This window comes from Vulpes vulpes, chromosome 14, assembly GCF_048418805.1.
Source record: "Vulpes vulpes isolate BD-2025 chromosome 14, VulVul3, whole genome shotgun sequence".
Lineage (NCBI taxonomy): Eukaryota > Metazoa > Chordata > Mammalia > Carnivora > Canidae > Vulpes > Vulpes vulpes.
The window spans coordinates 137,371,211-137,394,800 of record NC_132793.1 but is presented as its reverse complement, the minus strand read 5'-3'; the positions used below and the strand labels follow the sequence as shown (position 1 = coordinate 137,394,800).

General features: G+C 47.3%; 1 protein-coding gene across 7 annotated transcripts in view; it reads left to right on the top strand.

Moving 5' to 3' along the window:
- The first annotated feature begins 13,479 nt into the window (after window positions 1-13,479).
- The window catches only part of SLIT2 (slit guidance ligand 2), a 352,220-nt gene continuing 342,109 nt past the window's right edge, over window positions 13,480-23,590 (top strand). For 3 of the 7 annotated variants that reach the window (XM_072738005.1, XM_072738003.1, XM_072738004.1), the window contains exons 1-3: window positions 13,621-13,923; window positions 16,454-16,525; window positions 17,713-17,784. In XM_072738005.1, the coding sequence (XP_072594106.1) occupies window positions 13,745-13,923; window positions 16,454-16,525; window positions 17,713-17,784 (323 nt within the window). In that variant the 5' untranslated portion in view covers window positions 13,621-13,744. Of the gene's footprint in view, window positions 13,924-15,746; window positions 15,881-16,453; window positions 16,526-17,712; window positions 17,785-23,590 lie in introns of those variants that run through there. The other 4 variants (XM_072738006.1, XM_072738002.1, XM_072738007.1 and 1 more) reach the window with 3 other exon arrangements.

Sequence of the window (23,590 nt, the reverse complement as noted above, 5' to 3'; positions counted from 1 at the left end):
GTGGACACTTGAATTTTCTGTATGTGAAAGTAATAAAAAGTCCCTTTTCAAAAAGAGAGAGAGAAAGAGAAGAAAGAAACCAGATGGAGAAAAAATAACATTTACAAGAGTCATTATATCCATAATATAAAATTTACCTGTAATGATGGATAACATTCAGTGAGCACCTTGTATGGGCCTTGCCACATTCTAAGCAATTAACTTACATCAATTCACTTAAACATCAGGATAATCTCTTGAAATAAGTACTAGGATGATCCCAGTATTAGAGAGTAATAAAAAATAACTTTTTTTTAAAAAGGATTTTATTTATTTATTCATAAGTGACCCAGAGAAAGAGGCAGAGACACAGGCAGAGGGAGAAGCAGGCTCCATGCAGGGAGCCCGACGTGGGACTCGATCCCGGGACCCCGGGGTCACGCCCTGAGCCGAAGGCAGATGCTCCCAAAAAGGATGAACATTTAAGCCAAGGTCATAAAACTATTAAGTTGTATAACCTAGATTGAAATTCAGGCAAATCAAGTACAAAGCCAGCGTTTTTATTGGCAATGCTATGACCACCTTTTAGATGTTGACACTGCTTGTAACTTTTCTTTTCTTTTCTTTTCTTTTCTTTTCTTTTCTTTTCTTTTCTTTTCTTTTCTTTCCTTTCCTTTCCTTTCCTTTCCTTTCCTTTCCTTTTCTTTTCTTTCCTTTTCTTTTCTTTTCTTCTTTTCTTTTGTTTTCTTTTCTTTTTTTTCTTTTCTTTCCTTTTCTTTCCTTTTCCTTTCTTTCTTTTCTTTTCTTTTCTTTTCTTTTATTTTATTATTTTGCTTGTAACTTTTCTATTTTGAATTAATTACAGCCTCACAGGACTTGTCAGAGGTAGCACAAAGAGCTGCTGGGTACACTTCACCCAGTTTCCCTCAATGGCTCTGTTTAGTTGTATGACAGTATCGAAATCAGTACAGCACAATATCACAACACACGCACGTACTTGGTACAGTGTGTGTGTGTGTGTGTGTGTGTGTGTGTGTGTGGTTCCGCGACATTGATTTGTATCATCACCGCTCCAGTCAAGGTGCAGGACTACTTCATCACTGCGAAGGGCTCCACACTCCTCCTCTTAACCACTTCTGCCACTTGGCAACCACTGATTGGTTCTCCATCTCTGAAATTTCGTCATTTTTGAGAACATTCTTTTAAATGTAACCATATGGTAAATGGCTTTTTGAGACTATCTTTTTCGGTCAACCCAAAGCCTCCGAGGTCCACCCATGTTGTTGAGTCAACAGCGTGTTGCTTGTTATTGTCAAGTCGTGTTCCATGGTTCTCGGTGTACGACTGCTAGATCCTTCTGTGTAGACCATTTTGGCTGTTTACAGGATTTGGCTACTACAAATAAAGCTGCTATAAAAACTTGTGTACAGACTCTCGTGTGGAAATAAATTCTTATTTGGGGGGATAAATATCTAGGAATGCTACATTGTATGGCCAGCATTCAGTCGTTTCTTTCTTTCTTCTTTCTTTCTTTCTTTCTTTCTTTCTTTCTTTCTTTCTTTCTTTCTCTTTCTTCTTTCTTTCTTTTTCTTTCTTTCCTTCCTTCTTTCTCTCTTTTTCTCTCTTTCTCTCTCTCTTTTTTTTTTCCGGGAAATGCTAAGCTACTTTCTAGAGCAGCTGTACCATTGTACATCTCACGGGCAATGCATTTGTATTCAACTTTTCTGCTGTTTTCCGCCCTGTGCCCACCAGCCTACCTCAACCAGCACTTGCCCTTTTCTTTGCTTTTCCTAACGTGAAAAACCACACACCAGCGAAGACGTTTTAGTCTTTGCTGTTATCAACGATGTGACAATGAAGAAAGCCTCTCAACACATTTTCCCTGTTTGTTCCATGTAGTGACGATGAAATCATAGACTGTTACAGCTTGAAGGATGTTGGAAGAATCATCTCATCATTCCACAGATCAAGAGCCAAAGGCTCAGCTGGCTTCCAGGGCTCTCCCAAGTCCCCACAGCTAATTGAGAACAGTGCCAGGAATCCCCTCCACGTGTAGAGTTCTAGCCACAGCTTCCTCAAAAAGAACTCTCGGGCCATCCGCGACAGTCCCCGTCGTCCTGCTTCCTGCACCACGTGTAGCTCTGATCACTGTCTGCCTCTTCGTGCACGCGTTTCCTTTATATCTCCCCTGACAGTTCTGGCTCCCATAGCATCCACTCGGGATAGCCAGCACCCTTCCCCCCATGGAAATCCTTCCTATACTTTATCGAGTCTTATTCTTGTACAGCCCTGCACGCGCACACACTCCTCACGTTCTTCTCAGTTACTATTACTTCCCTTCCTCCAATTATGGCCTTTAGCCCCCTTCATACCTTAGTCTTCCCCTCTTCTCCTTCTCCTCCTTCCTCCTTCCCCACTCAGGATCTTCCACACCTCTCCTCTCTCTCTCTTTCTCTCTCTCTCTCGGCCCAAAGCCCATACTTAGGACTCCTTTAGGACATTCCCATCTCCACCCTCCAGTGTCTTTATATGCAATCCTCAGCCCTACATGCTGTTTAGGAATAAAGACTTTTACTTTTCCTTCTCGTGATGTCAACAATGTTAGACAGATGGAATAATTCAGGATGTAATTTTTGGTTCTTGGGTGTTTTTGCTTTTTTTTCAATTCATAGGAAGTCACAAAGAAATGTAGAGGGGAGTCCCATGGACTCACCACCCCGCCTCCCCACTATTAGCACTTTACAGAACTGGCGTACAGTATGAAAACCAGGATATTGACACTGGTACAGCACACAGAATTAATTCAGATTTCACCCATTATTCTGCATTTGCGTGCGGGTGTGTAGCTCTAGGCAATTTTATCACATGCGTAGGTTGGTGATGTAACCACCACCACAATCAACATACTTTACTGAACCATCTCCCTAAGGCTCCCTCTTGCTCCTTCTTTGTAGTTGCATCCACTCTCCCCCATGTGTGTTCTTCACCTCCCCTCGACCCCTCCTAACTCCTAATGCATTTTCATCTCTATAATTTTGCAAAAATATTTTGGAACATTATGTCTTCTCGACGGATTGGCCAGAAGACATAACAGTATCAGTATACAATGTCCTTTTCTGTCTTTAGTAATTTTCTTTGCTCTGAAATCCACTTTATTTGATGTGTATATAACCACTCCTACCTTCTTTTGATTAAGGTTTGCATGGTATACATTTTTCCATCCTTTTACTTTCTACTTACCTATTCATAATATTTCAAGTGAGTTTCTTACAAGCAGCACACAGTCGGGTCGTGATTTTCAATCTGCTCGGCCAATCTGTTTCTTTGAGTTGGCACAATTAGATCACTTATATTTGATGTAATAATTGAAATATGTTGGAGCCTAAGTCTGTCATTCTCTTTTTGTTTTCTATTTGTTTTTGGTGGTTTTCCTTTCTTCTTTCTTTCTTTCTTTCTTTCTTTTTTTTTTTTGTTGTTTTGTTTTTACGTTTTTACGGGTTATTTGAACATGTTTCAGAACTCCAGTTTGATATCTCTATAGTGTTTTCGAGTATGTCTGTACACTTTTTTGTGTGTGGCTCTTCTAGGTATTACATTGTACGTACATAACTTATCACAGTCCGCTAATGTTGACATTTTACCAGTTTGAGTGAAGCACAGAAACTTTACCTCCCTTTCTCTTTACTCTCACCATTTATGATACTATTGTCTTCACTATTTCCTCTACAAACAGAGAATAACATCATACAGTATTACAATTTCACTGTAATCATCAAATATGATTTATTTATTTGAGAAGGAAAGAGAAGGAAAATATACTGTCTGTACCCATATCTTTACTCTATCCATTGTTTTTACTTTCTTCCCGATGTTCTAAGATTCCATTCTTTATTATTTCCTTTTGTCTTAAAGAATGTCCTTTAGCCATTTCCTTAGGGTAGGTCTGCTGGCAAGACATAATTTATTTTCACACCTAAGAATGTCTTGATATCCCCTTTCACCATCTGATTGGCATCAGTTAATTGTCTTTTCTCATTCAAATTGTGGTTTTCTGGGTTCTTGGTATGATGGGTGGGTGATTTTTCCTATTGCATGTTGGACATTTTGGCTATGCTAGGAGACTCTTGATCCTATTTAAATCTTCTATTTTAGCCTGTAGTCGCTGTGTTTAGATTTAACATGTAGGTCCTGGCCTACTTATGTGGACTTTAGTTTTCAGAGACTTTGCAATGTAATTCTGGTCTGTTTTGCTCTCCTGGTGCTGCTGGGGCTCCTACTCAGTCCCTGCTGTGCTGCCTGAAGGAGCTGAAATAATATCCTGGGTCATCTTCTGCTGGGGGGCAAGAGTGGGGGCTACGAGGGGATGATGGAGAACCACAAGACTCTGGGCCTGGGTCTCTCATGCCACTGTGCACAGGGCAGGGGAATGCTGGGTTCCACTAACACCTCCCTGGGGGGTGGATCCACTTCCCTACTGGTGTCCCAGTGATCATCTTGCAGCAGCAATTAGGAGGCAGGTCTCAGCCAGCTGATGCCCTAGGTAAGGAGCAGGGGTTCAGGTTCCCCATTAGGACTCTCACAGGCTTGCCCTTTTCTGGCACTGAGAAAGAAGGAAAAACCAGGACACACAGTGCTGTCATTCCTCAGTTCCTGAGCTTCCTAGTCAGTCCATCCTCCTCTTCTGCTAGCTCTCTGGGCCCTTTTGTCACCGCCTGTTGGGGTATTTAAAGGGCATTTATTCAAAGAGGAAGAGTGGGAATCTGTGAGCCCATGCCCTCTTGTTTCAGAACCGAAAGTCTCCAAGGGTTTTACATATTATCTTATTTAATCTCATCAACTTCTTTGAGGTAAGATAATACATAATCTCCTATTTTCCACATAGTATAGTTTAAGGAAGAAAAATGAAAATTAAGATCCTGGCAAAGACACTAAGGACGAGGAATATATAGGTGAGACTTATCCATGCACACACAAAAGAGGTATGGCTATAATTCTGAAGAGATTCATCCCCCAAATAAAGCAATTTGGAATGAACGAGCAAGCTTTTAGATGTTATTTTATTTTGATATGCTCTTTAAAATGCATTAGAACTCACATTTTATTTTTCATGATTTTTCATTATACTGCTTGGGCAATCACACGTTAAGAATATTTTTCAGTTGTGTTACCTTACAATCGTAAGGAGGAACGCACAGCTTTGAGTTGATTCTTCTTACACAATAAGATGTGACTGGTTAGCAACACGTAACGTAGTATTTCTGTCTCTTCAGACACTGTACTTCCTGAAAAGTCAAACTCTGTTTATACTCAGAGGTTCTTCTTTACATAATGTTTTTCCTGTATTTACATAGAAAATATATTATAGAATCTCCATGTCATTTTAGTGTAAAAAATATCCCTTTTGTTTTATTCCCTTTTATATGAGGAGAGTGTATCCCAAGTCATGAAAGAGAAATGAAAGAATCCTATTACTATGGAAAGAAGGAGATAAAAGGGTTGGCTCAAGTCAGATTATATTCAGCCCAGTGATTCTTGACTGAATGTCTGTATGTTGTTTTCCACATTCACCATCTTCAATTAAAAATAGTTGCAGTGCAAATAAGAATATTAATACATTATTTTACAGTTTACATCGTCTTCATTTTATTACCGTGAATTTCCTAGGACTCGTGAATTAGTAAGAGGTCTCGTGCTTTGGCCCCTGATTGCTTGGGTTGGGGTGCTAGCTCTACCCTTTCCTGAGTAACCTCACCCAGGTTATTTAACGTTTCCTAACTTCATTTCCCTCATCCCCACCATCACGTGGGCAAGTTACTCAACCTTTCCGTCCTTCAACATCCTTGTCCCTTAGGTAATACAGTGTTCAAGGAGGATCAAGTGAGAATATGAAGTAAAACACTTGGAATAATGCCTGCACATAGTAAATACTTAATAAATGTTACTTACTCTTATCTTCATCCTATATATGAGGACCATCTGGTTCAACAGATAAGCACACGCAAGAAATGGATATGCAACGTATCTTGTACTAATTTATTTTATGTTAAAATGAAATGAATTTAAATTTTCTTTAAACGCTTTTGCAGAATTGCATTTCAGAGCTGAAGAACTGGAGAGAGCGGTAGATAATACTGAGGAAGACATTTACTGCCTGTCACAGAGCAGCCACTTTGGAGCTCAGAGCTTCTATCTTTACAGCATCCCTTTGAATTTTAACGTAACCCTTTAGGAAACTATGACCTCTCACATCAAATAACCACCTTTTTGGACTGAGGCCCAATTGGACCTGCCACATGTTTTGTATTGCTAGTGAGCTAAAAATGATTTTTGTATATTCAACTCAGCAACTGATTTGACGATAGGAATTACTTATGTTGGATCCCAATTAAATGAAATGGTATCCTTCTAAAAATACTTCCATAATTCTCATTAAGTAAATTTATATTACCAAAGAATTGTAACCAACTGCGATGCATTTAATTACATCAGCAAAACATTTGTGGAAATTTGTTTTCTCTTCATTATACTGGAGTCTGTATAATATCCTTAACTTTGCCCATTGGCTTAACAGACACTTACTGTCTGTTAATTTACAGGAAAAAGTTTGCCAGTGGCTCACCTAAGACACTGTTGTGACTCTTTCTCCGAGAAAATGGCTTTTTGGCCACCAGACAGCCATGTGCTTTGAACTACAATTTTCTAATAGTGATTATGAAGAGCCTCTGTTAATCAGAGTCGACTATTTCCTAAAATATGTAATACTTAGCCCTTGGATCTGAAAATACTTTGAGTTTATAGTAAAGACTAGAGCAAATTCTTCATAATTTTAGCCTGTAATTATGACCTCGTAGCAGGAAGGTCGACATTTTTTAAACTAGCAGGAGCCTACAGAAGGTGTGAGGGGTTTCTCTCCCTTCGTTCCCACCTAACACGGGAAGATTTTTTTTTTCTTTTGTGAAAATCCAGGAGGCACGTTTTCAGACTTCGTAGAGTCAAAAGATCAGGCAGCTTAAAACAATTTACAAGAGTATTTCCTTTTCCCTTAATGGTTAAATTCTCGCAAATTTATTTTAACCTCATAAAACCATTAAAATGTTTCTATATATTTTCCTTTGGGCTTTTTTTAACATTAATGTGCTTTTGTAACCTGCCTTATTGGGTATTAACTATTCCTTTTACTCATTTTTGTTGTTGCTGTTCTTGCCCAAGTATATTATATATTTAGTGTTCAAATGCCTCTTCACTCCATCTTTACCTCTCCTAAAACACTTTTGCCTTAATTATATACAGAACAAGTCATCACACAGTACACTTAAATGATAGGATTTGAGAAACAGTGTATCACGATGTTTATAAAATGAGATTTTTGGTGCCAGACCAGAATTCTACTTCCTACTTTGCCACGTGCTAAGAACATGACCAATTGAATGAGTTCCTATGAACCCACGTTTTCTTAAGTATAAATGGGGGATCAAAATAGCCTCTAACTCAGAAGACTGTTGTGAGCATAAAGAAGCTAAGTGTCTGAAACACAGACATTACTTAATACATGTATTATTATTCCTACGCTCTGGGAAGTGATCATGGTTCAGCTGGCCTAATCCCAACATTATGTAAATGAGAGAAACTGGCCGGAAAGTCTGAGGGACTTAAGCCAAAGCTTCCCAAGCATTCCCATTTAGCCGCATATCCAGGTTTTAGATTTTTTTGTTTTAATTTTACCAAACCACCCACAAGCTCTTTTATTATGGAATGGAAAACCAGCTTCACCCCCTCAAAGGGTATCATGGGATATAAGTATCATGAAACTCACAGTATTCATCTCGACTCTTTTGCTCATGGATTACTGTAGGCCTGGGGAGGGCAGGGTCTTTCTTCTACTCTGAAAGTAGAGCCCGCATCCTGCCCACCTCTGGGTTCCCCAGGGCTCAGGACAAGAAGTTACTGGATCATCGAAACTGTTAATGGAAATATCTAATCTATTCTCAGCAGAAATGAGATATTTTAGACATATTTACCTATTCATAGCAGTAGTAATGACTAAAAAAATAAAGTGATACTGCTTTTTACTTACTGAGCACCTCGGTCTATGCCAGGCACTGTGCTGTGTCCATTTGACACATACTATCTTAACCTTCACGATAACCATCAACAGGGGTTATCGTCATTCTCATATTATGTACTATAAACTGGAAGAAAACATAAATATAGTGAATTTTGATAACTGGCTGACACGTAATAATTAGGGCAGCCTGTTGAGATTGAAGCTGTTCTCACTTCCCAAGGCCATTTCTTTGGAAAAAGGAGCCTAAGCTTTCGTTGCCTCTGTGGGGCCCTACATAAAAATATTCTGGTGCCCCCTAGAGGTGACCAGGAACGTGCACTTGTCAAATGCCAGGCAAGGAGAAGTCCGCTTAGCAGGCACCGACCATCACTCAGTGCTGTTTAATTCTCTATACTTAAGTGGCTCAGATGTAACCACAAAGTAGCTCTAGAAAGCAGTGGTTCTCCCATTTCAGCGGGCGTCAAAACCACTTGGAGGGCTCGTTTAGACCCAGATTGCTGGCCTCTACCCCCAGAGTTTCTGGTTCTGTGGGTCTGAGGTGGGGTCTGAACATTTGCGTCTCCAGCTACCTCTCGGGTGTTGTTGATGCTTCTGGTCCAGGAGCCATACTCTGAGAGCACTGCCCTAGAGAGTCATCTCAAAGGTTAAGCCGACTCCAGAAGCTGCTGGGATATTACTTGGGGTGCCACTCCCGCAGACCCTAGCTCTCCCCTACTCTTTTTAGATGACCATAAATAGAGCACGTGGAGAGATGTGCACATCTCCAGTTCCTGATCAGTTGTAGATTCCTTGATCCCTGAGAGGTTCAGCGGATCTCTAGGGATAGCCATGTGTAGGAGAACCAATTGGGGTTTGAGGTCAGAGAACTCGGGTTCTGATTTCAGCCGTGCCGTTTTATCAGACCTGACTAAAGACCAGTGTCCTCATCTGAATACCACTAAAATAGCAACCCCACACCCTTACACTGTGATTTTAACTCTATCAAATAGCTCGGCGCTTGGGGTGCATGAAAACTAAATTTAGTTAAATCTCAATCTCCATGAATCTGGGGTTCCATATTTGTATTTCAAATGCAAAGATATTGTAAGAAAAATTAGGTATTTACCATGAGCACATTTTGCAACGATGGAAAATAGTAGCATGAAGGCAGTGAGAGCCACAAAATTATTTGGTTAGCTTCGTGAATTTGACCAATGCTATTACTGCTACTATCTTTGTTCTCACTCATATTTACCCCTTTTTCATCAATTCGTTTTCTCATTCCCTTTCTCCATATGTCCCAATTTCATGCATCCATTTCTCCAAAGAAAATGCAAATTGAGAGAAGGCTTGCTTTTTACTTTTTAACTGTATGATTTTTTAATTGTCTAAATTGTTTCCTAAATTGTCGTAGCAACCGGATTTTCTCTCTCTCTCTCTCTCTCTCTCAACATAATAGGAGACTTGAATATTGACTCCAGTGGTTTCCACTTCTGTTTAATTCAGGTCAGGATTTATGGAGACCTCATGTGGTGACAAGAGGCACCACAGAAGGCTTTCTTCAGGATGGGTCTAATACGGCCAAAGAGAAATTGGGATCTCATTTGGGAGCAACATAATCTAGGAAACCAAAGACCTAGAAGTTACTGGTCTTGAAGCATTCAAGGCTTCCAAAAACCACCCCACGATAATACTAAAGGAATACTACAAGAATAGCTTTAGAAATTAGAAACCTGGTCACTCATGTATAAATTTCCCTTTATTAACTCAAAAGTTGATAGCAGAGAGAAATTACTGTGCCACGTTGCTCAGGAATTTAGCTGCAGCCTCCCTTTTCTTCTTCATGAAATCCATTGGACGTATCTTCTTATTTAAATTCCCATCGAATTTAAAAATGTGTTCCAATAGGCATGTTGCTACAAATGTTATTTTCAGTTCTTTACTTGGCTTTACACAGAATGGAAAGTGAGCCAGGCAAAGAATCAAGCTTGAACTCATGTTTATGACTTTCACTGGTGCAACTATATGTGTGTGTGTGTGTATATACATATATATATATATATAAAATTAATTGCAAGTATTGGAATGCAAGATATGTTTTTGCAATTAAAATGCAGAACAATGTTTCTAGGTGGCGGATAAAGTTGAACATAAATACATCTTGCTGCTGACAAGATATCAGAGTCATGAAATCAAATTAATTAGAGTGGCGGTAAATATATTTCAACCACATGATTTATTGGTAGAGAATAAAGAAAATTCGCTGGCGCTGGGGTAGGGTGCTGGAGGAACACTTGGTGGCTCACAAGCACTTACTCTTTAACTCATTAGCCTTGCAAGGGAACGTGAGTATGCCTTCCACTTCCACCTTCTTAAAGAAGTTACATAACAGACCTTTAAGCTAAAACCTAGAAGGACAAATGAGTTAATAAATGTTAAGTGTTTTCAAGTCTTTAGAAGAACAGAGCAACATAAATCTACGGCACTAAAATGAGTAATCCTAAGAGTTCCCCTTTGGTTTTATTGAACGGGTCCCCTGTCTTTGGAAATGTCCTCAGAACAGCTTTAGGATTTCCAGAGCTGGCAAAACGAATAGGTAGAGACAGCCTAACAGACTTTTTGGAAATTAAAAGACATTTTGGAAAACTGAAGTGGGGGGGGGGGAGTTCATATGAACACTGGTGAAATTTCAGATGAAGTACACACGTTCTCACGTTCCAACAAATGGGCCGGTTTTCAGGGCACCGACTACGTGGCAGGCAGGCATCGTGGGAGATGCTGGGGATACAGACGGGAGTTGGACAGGTCCTCCTGCTGGGGGGGGGGGGGGGCAGGTCCTCCTGCTCTGGGGGGGCAGGTCCTCCTGCTCTGGGGGTCAGGTCCTCCTGCTCTGGGGGGTCAGGTCCTCCTGCTCTGGGGGGGCAGGTCCTCCTGCTCTGGGGGGGCAGGTCCTCCTGCTCTGGGGGGTCAGGTCCTCCTGCTCTGGGGGGGGCAGGTCCTCCTGCACTGGGGGTCAGGTCCTCCTGCTCTGGGGGGGGCAGGTCCTCCTGCTCTGGGGGGTCAGGTCCTCCTGCTCTGGGGGGTCAGGTCCTCCTGCTCTGGGGGGTCAGGTCCTCCTGCACTGGGGGGGTCAGGTCCTCCTGCACTGGGGGGGGCAGGTCCTCCTGCACTGGGGGTCAGGTCCTCCTGCTCTGGGGGGGTCAGGTCCTCCTGCTCTGGGGGGTCAGGTCCTCCTGCTCTGGGGGGGCAGGTCCTCCTGCTCTGGGGGGGCAGGTCCTCCTGCTCTGGGGGTCAGGTCCTCCTGCTCCGGGGGGGGGGGGGGCAGGTCCAGGGATCATCCTCGCACTGCGGGGCGCACCCCGGGGTCTCGCAGGGCCTCCCGGACGCCTCGTGGGGTGCGGGCGAGGAGGGCACGGGGTGCCGGGGCCCCCGAGGAGCCCACCCCCCCACTTACCCTTTCAACTCCAGGGGGACACTGGCTTTTGCTGGGGAGCACGAGCGTGCAGCAGTCGCCAGCCGCGCATCACACTCACAAAAAGGCAAGAAACAGGGAAATGGAGTTTCAAAGCACAGCGGGGGTGCTGGGGGGGGATGCCGGGCCCTCCCCGGGGTGAGCGAGTTCCCCGCTCGCTCCGCGCCTTGCTAGGCCCCAGGGAGCGAGTCGCGCGGGCGGGGCGGGGGAGGGGCGGGGCGGGGAGGGGGAGGGGCGGGGGAGCCTCCCGCGTGTCCGCGACGCCCGCGGGGCCCGTCCGAGCGCGCCGCCTGGGGAGGGATCGCGGGGACCGGACGGCGGGCGAGGCGCCGCGGAACTTGCCCAAACTCCGAACTTCGGGGCCCCCCCGGGTGCGCGCGCGTCCGCGAGCGCAGGCAGGTCTGTCTCGGTACAACGGGATTTTTTTTTTTTCTCTTTTTTCCTTGTTTTTTTTTTTTTTTCTTTTCCTTCCCCCCCCCTCCCCCGGCGTCTCCGGGCCTCTCGGTCGCTGCGCTCCCCGTCCCCGGAGCAGCCCCCGGGGCGCAGGGCGGAGCGGCAGCCCCCCCCCTCCCCTCCCCCTCCGCGCGGGGCAGCTCGCCGCGGGGGCGCCCCTCCCGCCCCTCCCCTCCCTCCCCTCCCCCTCTCCCCTCCCGCACCCCGCGCGGGGCCGCGCCCGCAGCCCGGGCCTCACCTCTGCGGGCGGCGAGGTGCGGGGGGCGGCGCCGGGCGCGGGGCGGGGCGGGGCGGGGCGCGCGGGGCGGGGAGGGGCGGGGCGGGCGGGCGGGCGGGGGCGGGGGCGGGCGCTCGGCCCCTTATAAGGCTCGCGGCGGCCGAACTTGGGACTGGGCTGCTGGGCTCTGGCGCGCGGACGGCGGAGGCCCGCGGCGGCGGGGGATGGGAGCGCCGCGGCTCCGGGGCGCAGGCGGCGGCGGCCGAGCTGGGCGGGCGCGGCGGGGGCGCTGAAGACGAGGCCGCGCGGGCGCCCGCACCCACCCAGCCTCCCGCAGCGGAGCGCAGCGCAGCGGGGCCGCAGCCGGAGCGGGGCCGCAGCCGGGGCCGCTGCGCCCGCCCCATTGTTCCGGCGCGGCCCGGGAGCTCGGGGTCGCTCCCCGCGGAGGAGGCGCGGAGGCGCCGAGGCAGGTGCAGCCCCGGGAGCCGCGCGGCGCCGCGACGTCGGCGGGAAGGCGGCCGCGGGGCGCGGGGCGCGGGGCCCGGAGCCTCGGGAAAGTTCCTGCGCTGCGGGGAGCGGCGGGCGCCGGGCGGCGTCGCGGGGCGGCCGAGGGGCTGCGGCCGCCGCCGCCATCAGGTGTCTGCCGCGGGGCTGCGGCGCCCCCGGGACACGCGAGGGGCCGACACGCGCGCGCGCAGCGGACCGCGCCGTCCTCGGAGCGCCGGAGCCCCCCCGCCCGCCGCCGCCGCCACCGCCGCCTGGACGCCCGCCGGGACTGCGCGGCCGCACCCGCACCCGCACCCGCACCCGCAGCCGCAGCCGCAGCCGCGCTCGGACGCCTGCCCCCGGCCCGCGCACCCAGCCGCCGGCGGGCCCCGCGCTCCCCGGGTCCGGGTGCCGCCTGGCGGGCGCTGCGGCCCCGCTGCCCTTTTGTCTCGCCGGCGTGACCTCGGGGGAGGCCCGGGCCCGGGCGCGGAGCGTCGCCAAGGACGCCGGGCGGGAGGCGGGCCCGGGCGACCTCCTCGGGCGGTGCATGTGGGCTCGGGACCGCCCCCGGCTGTCGGGAGGCGGCGCCCCGCGGTCCGCGCTGTCGGGAGGCCGCGCCGCAGCCGCGCCTGAGCCCCGAGCGCCCCCGCGCGCCATGCCCGCCCCCCCGGCGCGCCCGCGGGGCCCCCGCGCCCTGTAGCTCCGCGGAGCCCGCCGCGACCGACCGCCGCCGCCGCCGCCCCCGCCCCGGCCCGGCCCCCGCGCTGGCACCGCGTCCGCGGGGGGCCCCGTGCAGCCGGCGCCGCCCTCCCCCCGCACCCCCGCCGCCCGCTTGAGCCCCCGGGGCTCGCGGCGCGGGGTCCTCGGCCCCCGGCCCGGGGGCGTCCTCGTGGCCTCGGCGCGGCCGCCGGATCGTCCGCCGCGAAAGTTGCCGGGGCGGCGCGGACCTGCGGACCTGCGGACCTGCGCCCGCTCCGCCGCCCGTGCCCGCCGGGACCCGCGCCCGGACCCGCGCCCCGACCCGCACCCCGCCCCGGGGCCGCAGACGCGGAGCGACGAGCCGCCCACCGAGCCGCGGCGCCCGCGGGCCAAGATGCGCGGGGCCGGCCGGCGGGCGCTGCCCGTGTCGCTGGGGCTCGTGCTGCTGATCCTGGGCGAGGCGGCGCCGCAGGCGTGCCCGGCGCAGTGCTCCTGCTCGGGCAGCGCCGTGGACTGTCACGGGCTGGCGCTGCGCAGCGTGCCCCGGAGCATCCCCCGCAACACCGAGAGGCTGTGAGTACCCGCCCCCGCCCCCGCCCCCGCCCCCGCCCCGGCGCCGCGGCCCGCCCCCCCCGCGCCTGGGCAGCGCCTCCGCGCGTCCCGCCGCGACTCCCCGGGAGGGCGAGGGACCCCGGGGCGCCGCGCGGGGAGCGGAGGGGGGAGGGGGCCGCCGGCCGCGCCGGGTCCCCGCCCCCCCCCGGGCAGCCCCTCGCCTCCCGCGGCGGCCGTGGGGGCTGCGGCGCGGGGCGCGGGGCGCGGGGGGCGCGGGGGGCGCGGGGACCAGCCCTCGCGGGCGGCCGGGCCGAGGGACGCGCCACTTTGTTCCCCAAACGGAGTCACCTTGCGGTGGCCGGGGTCGGGGGGCCGGACCCCAGCTCGTGTCGCCGGGGGGTGGGGGGACCCCGGGACGCAGAGGGCTCCGCTCCCCGGCTTCGTGCCACCCCCGCCCCGGGATGGAGCGCTGCGGGGAGGGTCGCGGGGCGCCGGGGGCCGCCCGGGGGCGCTTGTGCAGGCCGCGGGGGGCGGGATGCCCCGGGAGCCGGGGAGGAGGACCTGCCCCCGCCCCACCCGCACCCGCACCCCCACCCCGCGTGGGCCAACTTAGGGCCGCTCCCAGCCCGAACCTGCCCTCCCCACGGAGCCCCCTCCCCGGGTGCCCCCTCCCCGCGGAGCCCTCCCCGCGGAGCCTTCTCCGCAGCGCCCCCTCCCCAGACGCCCCTTCCCCGGGCGCCCCCTCCCCGCGGACCCCTTCCCTGGGCGCCCCCTCCGCAGCGCCCCGTCCCCGCAGAGCCCCCTCCCCGGCTCCCCCTCCCCGGGGCCCCCGTCCACCTTTCTGGCAGTTTCCGCGCGCGCTCACGTGGCCGCCGCTCCCCGCGCCCCGCGCCCCGCGCCCCGCTCGGCTGCCCGCAGACGTCCCCGCCTCCCTGTCTCCGCGGATCCCTAATGAAGAAGTCAGGGCGGCCGCGGGGGCACGGGGACCGGGGACGGGGACCGGGGACAGGGGACGGCCCGTGGCTCCCGAGGCGCCCCCGCCCCGCGCGGCCCGCAGCCCTTCCCTTTGTGAGCGCCCCCGGCTGCGCCCCGCGGAGGGACCCGCCGGCCCTGCAGGCGCTCCCCCTGCGACCCGCCCCGCTCCCCGCCCGCAGCCTCCAGCCCCGAGGCCAGACGCGAGCCCTCGCCGCCCTTCCCGCCGCCCCGGCCTGCGCCCCGCATCTCCGGGCCGCGCTGGGCGGGCGGGGGCCCCTCTGTGGGGCGGGGGCAGGGATGCGCGCCACGGGGACAGCCCTAAAGGACCCCAAGGACGGTCGGAGCCCCTCGGTGGCACTTTGCTCAGCGCGGGGAGTGGGTTGGGGAGGCTGCTGTCGCACTTGTCATTTCGTGCTATGCAAAATAAAAAAAAAAAAAGCGTAAAGTTTGGGCACTAACGTGTCTTACTCAAAAAGGGAGTGTGCCCAGAACAAAATAGCAGCAGAGTTTGGGGTGCCTGGGCGAAAAAGAACCAAAAAAGATCCCTAGGAGGGAATCAAGAAAGTTTTCAGGAAATAGTTTGCCCAGGGCCGCTGGTAGGATCCCATCATTGACAAAGTCAGCGCTTTACATACAAATTTCCAGCATGAGGTTTTCAACTCCGAGGCAAGAGAAAAGCTTAACGGGAAGGAGGACATTCAGACCGCAGCAAAAAAAAAAAAAAAAAAAAAAAAAAAAAAGAGAAAAAAGAAAAAAAAAAAAAAAGCCTGGTTTTGCTTGAAATGATTGGAACCAGGGCAAGTTTAGATCTTGACCCAAGATGCCAGGAAAGGGGGTGGTGACTCGAAGGGAACGTGGTGCTGAAATCCGAACAAAAATGTCAGGGCCTGAATCTCTTCCCGTGATTGCCTCCTCTGGTAGTTTTGACTTCACCGTCACAGCGGGGTTCCCTGAGCTGCAAATGAAGAGTTTAGTTTTCATACAAACATAGAATTGTTGGAAGGTAAATGCCTATAAATGCAAGTCTTTGAAGTGCGGCTCTTTTGATGGCACTCTAACTTGTTTCTTTGCCTTAGGAAGTTTAGCCACCGTGCCACCTCCGGGTAGAATTTAAAAAAAAAAAAACAAAAAAAGAGAGAGAAAGAAAAAAATCCTTTCTGGGTAGCATTAGAAAATTATTCATGTGAACTTCCTGAAGGGAACTTTTTCGGGGTGTGCCTGACAATAATAAATAGAATACCTGTGAAATTAATTCACACATCCTCATGAAAACAAAAATTGAAAGCGCCCCCATACACACACAAAAGAGGACTTCTGATAACATAATCGCTTCATGCTCTCTTGTCAGATGCCAGTCAGCATGGACTCTGTAAACTTGCTAGGAATCATAAAAAAAAAAAAAAAAAAAAAGATTCTTTCAGAGGTTACTAATTCATTGTCTCATTTACTCGTAAGCTACTTTAGTAATTGGAACTGATCTTTCACCTTAAAGTTCTTATTTAGTCTTTATTTTTCTTTGTTTAACTAGATCTTGATAGAACTAAAATGGAACTTTCATTTTCTTGCTTTCTCTCAGGGATTTGAATGGCAATAACATCACACGGATTACCAAGACAGATTTCGCGGGTCTTCGACACCTAAGAGTTCTGTAAGTATGTTCTTCTGTATTTTGAAGAATTTTCTTTTGTTCTTAAGGTTGCATGTTTTGTATTGTTACTGGTCTCAGTTTGAAAAACTGTCCCAATGAAGAGAAACATAAAATTTTGAAAGGCCTTTGTTTCCTTTCTTTTTTTGTTTTTGTTTTGTCATTGTATTACAGCTTTTGATGAAAACGTTGGCTTTTGTTTTAAGGTTGGATGCTTGCCATTGAAACAATATTATAGAAATGACCTCAAATGTTTGCTATACCATACCCTAAGTGCCTTATGCATATAAACGTGTAGAATAATTGCTTTCACAATATGAATAAGTAATGTGAGATATTTGATACACTTTTAGGATTTGAGATTAACTAGAAAGAATTTAAGTGGGTCTGCATTTTATTATTGCTAATATAAAAGACTTTTCTAGCAAACGGCACTTAGATATAATTTCTAACCTTAAAACCAGAGAGGCCAAGTTTTCCACAGTTTTTGATGGGAAATGTTTTTCTATTAAAAAAAAAAAAAGTACACTGGTTATCTTTTGAATCGTTTCCTGTATTTGGAACCTTTGAACTCTTTATAATATTGTTTATTCTTTAATTAGTGGGTAAAATTTGTTGTGAGGGAACCATCTTTGGGGATTCAATGTAATGTAAAACTTTTTACCCACAGATCTGTAAATATTTACATTGTAGTGAACATAACACTTTTGATCACCGTGTGTTGGGTGTTCATCTTTTAAAGGACACATTTTGGCCGTTGTGAAATCTTTCACTTCCTGATGTATACCCATAAATGAATTAAAGTATGTGTATGGTGACATGCTGTATATTGATTATTTTCAGTTTAAGAACTCACTCCAAAATCAGTTTACCAAAAAACAGCCACCAAAACTGCAGTGTCATGGGTTGCCCTTCAGGATAGACTGTACTTGGGGGTTCAGAGTTTTGGCTAGAAAATCTTGTGAGAAACTATGCATAAGGATTTTCTACCAAAGTTTTGTGATGTGGATGCTGTTTGCCTTCTGTGATTTCTCTCAAATACTCATTAAGTTTGATATTAAAGCTCAAACCAGAGCACTACTTGATTTTATAAAGGGAAAGAGGTTACAAGTTTTCAGTTGCTGAACTGAATGAAACTCGCTCAGATGGGGAGTGGTAACATTAAGACCCTATTATACTTTGCATTTCAGTCAGCTTATGGAGAATAAGATTAGCACCATTGAAAGAGGAGCATTCCAGGATCTTAAGGAACTGGAGAGACTGTAAGTATTTTTAATTCCAAAGTTATGACGACATAACTGTATTTAAAAAAAATACTTGAATTTCAAGGGCCATGTCTTCGATTTCATGTCGTAGTCTTTGAATGCTTTACGGAGACAAGGGGTCCAACAAGTGGTGTTCAGACTAATTTACAATTAGAGATTGTGGAATTTTGCATAAATGGTACTAACCTTTCATAAAGATTAAAAAAAAAAAATACAGACTTCCTTTCCTGAGACATTGATTTCCTTGAATAACCACTGCTTTGGTACTTAGAGAGCTACATGGTTTCCTTACTGCTCATCTAGTTTGTTTTATTTGCCTTAATAGTAAGAAAGGTGGTGATTTTATTTGCATTTAGAGTATATTATCAGAAAAGTTTGCTAGTAGTTATTTTAATTTTCATGCTGTTGCTTTGTGTGTCATTAGTGCCATTGGAGGACATATTTTAAATTCTTGGTGGTAAAAATTAGCTTTTTGGTATTTCTCACTTATGGTGGACATGGTTAGTAACAGCTATTCAAAACATTATTTCATTATTTTATGGTAGCTTTTTAGATATTTCTCTCGGAAAAAGAATTTAAATATTAGTAGAAATGGAAGCAATAATTATATTATCAAAACATGGTCATTTTAACATTGATTTTTTTTTTTCCCCAAGAAGATCCTGTGGAATCCAAAGTTTAAAATAGATTTTATTTTTTCAGAAACAAAGTCTTAAGAGATTGATATATACTACTTGAGGGCCATTATTAATTTATATCTACAGTATAGTATATATTTACAAAGGACAAAATCTTTGCCTGCAGTAATTGAGATAAACTACACACTTTGTAATTTGAAGTATGAGTTCCATGTTTCTTATGTCTATAACTCAAGTTTACTAAGTCTGTTTTTTAAGGGTGATTAACAGCTCTGTTAAAAGTAGCAACAATTTCCACGCCTGCTTTAATAGTCACTTTAGGTAAAAATAAAAATCTTATTTAAAACATTGAAATAGGAATTTCATTTTAGGCATAGCACATATTCAGATGCACTAGGCCCATAGGCAAAAACGTTAATTCTCTGCAATTATTAGGTAGAAAAAAAAATGGCTTGTCAGCTTTTAAGATATTTGTGAATATATAGGCTCTGTTTTTATAACCACAAGTAAAACTAAGCCCAGAGATGTCTATTTTACCATAAAATTTTGTCCATGATACATATTACAAGGCAGGGAATTTAGCTGTGAAATTCAAAATAAGTTTAAAGTCACCACCTTGAGCTATTTTTCAGAGAGAATTAAAAACAAGGTAAACATTTGGTTAAGTTCATTACAAAGTTCATAGGTTTGTAACCTGTCTCTTAGTATGCACAAATACTCTGAAAATATACTTTGGTCTCTTTCATAGACTTCTATGAATCGTTAATTGTCGTGAGTCTATTGTAAAGGTATTTTTAATTCATCTATTTACAAAGTATCAAAATAATTTAAGCATTTGGTAAGATGGAGAGATAATTTTAAAATTATAATTCAAACCTAAACACTGTTCTCATGAATACTTTTTGGTTATTTGGATACATATGTATATATCTTTAAGCAACATCCGGTGGAAGGAATTTCAGTGACTTTTCATGCAGTCTCTATTTCGGTTATATTGTAAATATTTTCAGAAATGCTAGAACAGACCAAACTTTCTCCTTGTTTTTCAGGCCACTTCAAATACCATTTGAACAAATTAACTTTTTTTCTGAAAATTCTTAACCAAGTGGTCTGTGATCTGAAATTTGATTAGAGTTGCAAGAAGGTGCTATTTCTTGACTTTTACTTCCCCTGAGAATGTCACTTCATCTCAGAACAATTTTCAGTTCTACTAAGATGCAGTCAGATGTTTCAGAGTGGGAGGAGGATTTGTAATTTTGAATGAAAGCTAATATATATGCAGGACTTCTTTAAATCACCCCAGCTGTTGGCCGAAAGCAAATATTTCATATTTGTGAGGAAAAGCTGAGAAAATTCCTTTTGTTTACAACTGCCAAGTCCATCTGATGGAAGCACATTGTTATCTGACAGCCAATTCATCTCCTTGGGACTCTGGAATTCAAAACCATTTCTTAGGAACATTGTGGATACACTTTTCAAATATTTATTTTTTTTAAATACGTTAAATGGCAAGGCAGTTTTGTTAAAGAATGCATTCAAGCTATCACAAAATAAACCATTATACATTTTGTTCAGCACATTGTTTAAAAAATAAAAATAAAGAAAGCTAACCAGAGGGTTCCACAATCAAATTACCATGGCCTATGGGATGTAGTCTTTATTTTAGTAGGTGGTTGTCAACATCACAAAAATTGCCTCTTTTTTCCCAAGAAGTTGTAAGAGACAGGAAGTGATCAATGAATTAACTTTTAACTAATTAGACGTTGTGTGAGCTTATATGTTTTTTTAGCAATTTAGATGTGGATTTTTAAATTCAAACTCTAATGGAAAGGTGTGTAAATGCAGGCTTATGTTATAAATGTTATAAATGCCACTCATATAAGATGCACAGTAACTTAATTTTCTTTCCTTGAAGAACAAAAAATTAAAAAAAGTTTTATTCACGTATAATTCATGTTTCTAAGTGTTTTCCATTTTAAAACGACAAAACAATTCCGAAATGTTTTGTGAACATTTCAAAATTCTAAGTTTCTCCTTGTTTTATGTTGATAGTTTTAGCTTGATCTAGAGAGAGAAGACAAGTCTCAGAACAGAAGATAAGATCTGTGCCCTTTTAGAAATCCCAACTTTTAATCTGTAAGAAACAGACTAGGCTGTTGTTGCTGTGGCTAGGTTGAATTTAATGGTAGTGTAGAGCATGGGAAAGTCACTATTTGTAAATCAAAGCGTCATAACTACCAAAAAAAATTGTTTTTCTGCACTTCAGAGAAGCGGCGAAGTACAGGGTTATCAGTCAAATGTCAAGAAGCACATGGATATTAAAAACCTTCCTGCTAAAAAACAAAAGCCAAAAAGCTTCCTCCGTCTACACCCCCTCCAATCCTCCCTCTCTCCCGCCTCCCTCCTTTCTGTCGTTGGAAGACTGCATCAGAAGATGTGACATCACCAGAAGGCCCTGCTGCATCACTCTCAAGGAGCCTGAGTCACACACGAGACCACGTTGCCTCCTGTTTTGATGGTGTCCTCCTACACTCCCAGACCTAACCCGTGCAGGGCCGGATTGCCAAGGTCCTTCTTGCCAGCCACCCTTGCTTATCTGGGAATGAAATGAAGCCCTGAGAAACGCACCTCACGTAGATTGTATTAAGAGCCCTTCTATGTGTTTAATCGAGGTGTTCAGCTGAAATCTAATTTAGTTAAGTGACTAGTTAATTCAGTGGAAACCATTAAGGAAAACAAACTACAAACTGTAAGAAAGAACTGGAACGTCTATGACCTATACCCGTCTATCCTACAGAGAAGATACCTGTGTACCTGCACTAAAGCCTCCATGCAAAATTGTTCATTCAAAGTAATTCGTGGCTGGTGCGTAACATCTTTGAGGGTTAAAATTAAAAAAAAAAAAAAATCGTGTTGAGGCCCAGAATATTTGCGGGCTGGTGTAAAATTCTGTTGCTCACTTATTGTTTATGGGATTAAGCTGCAGTCATTAAAGTTCTCTTTTATGGCCTTTTAAGGAGACCCAGGCCATTTCAGTTTCCACTAGTGCAAATTGTCTATGTTTATGGGTTCCTTCCTAACACAAAAGCAAGAGTATGAGAAAGTTTTGAAATTGTTTAAGGTTGCCAAAAATAAATAAATAAATAAATAAAATAAATAAGTAAATAAATAAATAAATAAATAAATAAGTAACATTAGGACATTAAATCCTAAATGCAGTGAGACACTTATATGCAAAATAAAATGCTGATATTCCTAAATTATGTTACTGAAAACCAGTAGCATGCCATAGGAAATCTTGGGTATTAGGCATTGCGTTAACTTCGCAATCGTCTTATAATAAGGAAATTGCAGTACTGATACAGGCAGAGGTTTGCACTGTTTTTCTTTTCATACCGATAGCATGGAAGGTCTTTGAAGACAAGTAGTACTTTAAAGTCTCCAAGTTGTAGTATCTTCGGATTTGAAATTTTTCCTACTAACTTTGTTTTTTGAAACTGCTTTTTGGCTTAAAAAAAAAAAAAAGTCCGGAAGTATTCCCATGAAGCCAGCTGGGGAGTCCTGGAAAATAAAGTTGTACCCACGTTTCTATCCAGTCGATACAAAGAAAATACTCATTTTAGCTTGGAAGAGTCTAAATCCCTTTACAATGGAACCCACATTTGACCAAACCCTACAGTCTCAGGAGAGGATATCTAAAGAACACATTTTTGTTTTTTTAAGGCCTGTGCAGAATTAGTTCTCCTGCGTGCGCACACCAGTCGTAAGCAGGTGGCAGCCGGTGTGAGGCCGAGGCACTGCGGAGCCCTAGGATCCTTGCTGTAGGCCGCTGCACAGTTCAAGTAGAGAATATGTGGTGGAACAGGTCTGAAGGAAAGCACCACTTATCCCCGTTCATCGAGGACCTAGAGAATCCCTCTTCTGACTAATCCTACAAGTTTACAGGCAACACATAACACATTCCTTTCCTTAAAACAAGGGCAAGCCAACAGTGCTAACCTCCTCGGAAAAGAATGCCAGCTCATCTCGAAACCATTGTCATCTGGCCGCTTTATCCTTCCAGCTTTAAACCACAGCAGTTATTTTCTTAGGAGACACAACTTGGGGCCGGAGAACATGCCAGACTTTCAGAGGCCGAGGATACACCCCGCGTGAGCGAAAGCGTGTGCGGACGATCAAGTGTGTACCCGTTCAATGTGACTGCTCGTCACTTGTTGGTAAGCGACGCTGGACTGTTCCGAATCACGCCGACTGGTCACGCAGGGCTTCGGCGCACACCCGCGACAGGAGTGGTGGCCAGCGCGCCGTCCGCCCCTGCCTGGGCCTGTTCGCTGTCCGTGGGCCGCGGGACAGTCGCGAGGCAGCAGGGCCGTGTATCTTCCCCACGTCTGTCTGGGGCCCCCCTTGGTGCCGTGCGTGCAGGATGCCGGCTCCTTTATCCCGCCTCCGGAGGGAGCGCCCTCGCTCGCCCTCGCCCTGGGACGCGGGTCTGCGGGGGCAGCCGGGCAGCCGGGCACCGTGGCACTGAACTGCGTCCCGCCCTGCGGGTGCCTCTGCCGGCGGCGGGCCCGGCATTCGCTTCCACGGAAGGACGCACTTGGCTGCGTGGACTCCTCTACCGGTCACTCTTCTCATCCTTTTTCAGAGCGATTTCTAGCTGCTGGGCTGTCGGGACACGGCGAGAGCGCCTGGACGGGGGACTGGGAACAGTGGGGGTGACTTGGCACTGACGCCCCCGGAATATCCCCTCAAGGGAGCCTGCGGGGAAGCGGCCCTGGGGGTCTGGGCAGGTCCGTCCGTCTGCGGGGCTGCAGCCGCCGTGGCCACATCTGCTCCTCCCGGCCCTCCGGCCGGCGTGCCAGGGCCTCCCTGCTGGTACGTGGATTGTGCCCTCTGACCGCACGCAAGCTCCTGTGCCCCTTTGTTAAATTCAGAAGTTAGCTAACAGCGACGCCAGAAGCCTGATGCTCTGCGTTCACGACGCTCGTGCCTCACGGGAACCGCCCTGTCCATACGGCGGCCGCACACAACCAGAAACCTTTGCTCTCAGTCCCCCCGTGGCGTGTTGATCGGATTGCTTCGTCTTTCCAAAACTGTTTCCCATCTTTGGAAGAGCGATCATCATACTGGCAGGACATGCTTCACATCAGATGATGCCCGTAGAG